This window comes from Capsicum annuum, unplaced genomic scaffold (genome assembly GCF_002878395.1).
Source record: "Capsicum annuum cultivar UCD-10X-F1 unplaced genomic scaffold, UCD10Xv1.1 ctg24843, whole genome shotgun sequence".
Taxonomy (NCBI): domain Eukaryota; kingdom Viridiplantae; phylum Streptophyta; class Magnoliopsida; order Solanales; family Solanaceae; genus Capsicum; species Capsicum annuum.
The window spans coordinates 1-1,311 of record NW_025831019.1 but is presented as its reverse complement, the minus strand read 5'-3'; the positions used below and the strand labels follow the sequence as shown (position 1 = coordinate 1,311).

The following is a 1,311-nucleotide window of genomic DNA, read 5'->3' as shown; positions in this document are numbered from 1 at the left end:
CCCAAAAATGGCTATATAGCCGTTGGGCCAACGGCTAGTTTGGCCCAAAATCTAAAATATCTTTTTTTTTTTTTAATTTTTCTGGGCCAGGCCGGGCCGATTAACTGGCGAGCCTGGACCGGGCTTGATCCGGACCGGGTTAGCCGGGCCCATTTTAACAAAATAACCGGCCCGGGACCCGGAAACCTAAAGCCCTAGGGCTTATCGGGCCGTGTCAAACCCGGTCGGGCTAGGTAGTCCGGCCCGACCCACTTGTCACCCCTACCTTCAATTAATTTGTCTCAATTTTCAATTACAACCTTAAACTTTACTGTTAAATTTGAGGTAGTCCTTGTAAATTATCCCTCTAATATTTATTTTCCATGCACATATTTAATGAGCAAGCATGAAGGTCCAACCAAGGAGATCAATTAGTTGGAAGCATTTGTCTTGATACGACCAAGAACAGGAGCTACAAGAATTTAAGTTATACATCGTTAGTCTAAAAAATTCAGAGGATAGATCAAAATTTACACAACTTAACTTTCGAAAAGTAACAAATAATTAAGGATGGAGGAGTAGATTAATAATAAGCTGTGAAAAAAGAAGAAACGTAAGTTATGAAAATATATTATTCATATCGCAATATATTGTACAGTAAGATATTACATGACCAACCATCCACATGAACTGCATGGTGTTTTATTCATACTTATTACAACAAGGCCTAAAGTACCAAGACTATTACAAAGTATTAATCTTGCCACTACGTACGTGCACAAGTGTTTTATAATAGTACATGATGCTTTATTGTGAGGATTGGCAAGTCATTTAATCATGGCCTCCACCTGGTAGTTTATATTCGCCATCGGAAGATTTATATCCTTTGTTATGTTCGTCGTATGAAGATTTGTATTCATCACCAGGGGATTTATATCCATAGTTATATTCACCATCCGAGGATTTATATCCTTTGTTATATTCGCCATCGAAGGATTTGTATCCTTTGTTATATTCGCCATCAGAGGATTTGTATTTGTCGCTAGGGGATTTATATCCATAGTTATATTCGCCATCGGAGAATTTATATCCTTTGCTATATTCGCCATCGGAGGATTTATATCCTTTGTTATATTCGCCATCGAAGGATTTGTATCCTTTGTTATATTCGCCATCGGAGGATTTGTATCCTTTGCTATATTCGCCATCGGAGGATTTGTATCCTTTGTTATATTCGCCATATGGAGATTTATATTCGTCATCAGGGGATTTATATCCATAGTTTTATTCACCACGTCGGGGTTTATGTTCGCCACTGGTGGATTTATATCC

At 38.3% G+C, this 1,311-nt stretch overlaps 1 protein-coding gene across 2 annotated transcripts; it reads right to left on the bottom strand.

Annotated features, from left to right (window-relative positions):
- Positions 1-591: 591 nt before the first annotated feature.
- Positions 592-1,293, bottom strand: LOC124890785. 2 transcript variants are annotated; one of them, XM_047402587.1, is made up of 2 exons: positions 1,043-1,293; positions 592-988 (listed from the first exon to the last, which is right to left on the bottom strand). In XM_047402587.1, exons 1-2 carry the CDS (start codon positions 1,257-1,259, stop codon positions 807-809), a joined length of 399 nt encoding a protein of 132 aa, XP_047258543.1. In that variant the 5' UTR covers positions 1,260-1,293; the 3' UTR covers positions 592-806. The 2 variants fall into 2 exon arrangements, with proteins under 2 accessions (XP_047258543.1, XP_047258542.1); XM_047402586.1 differs by having other exon boundaries at positions 592-992; positions 1,047-1,293.
- Positions 1,294-1,311: the final 18 nt, after the last annotated feature.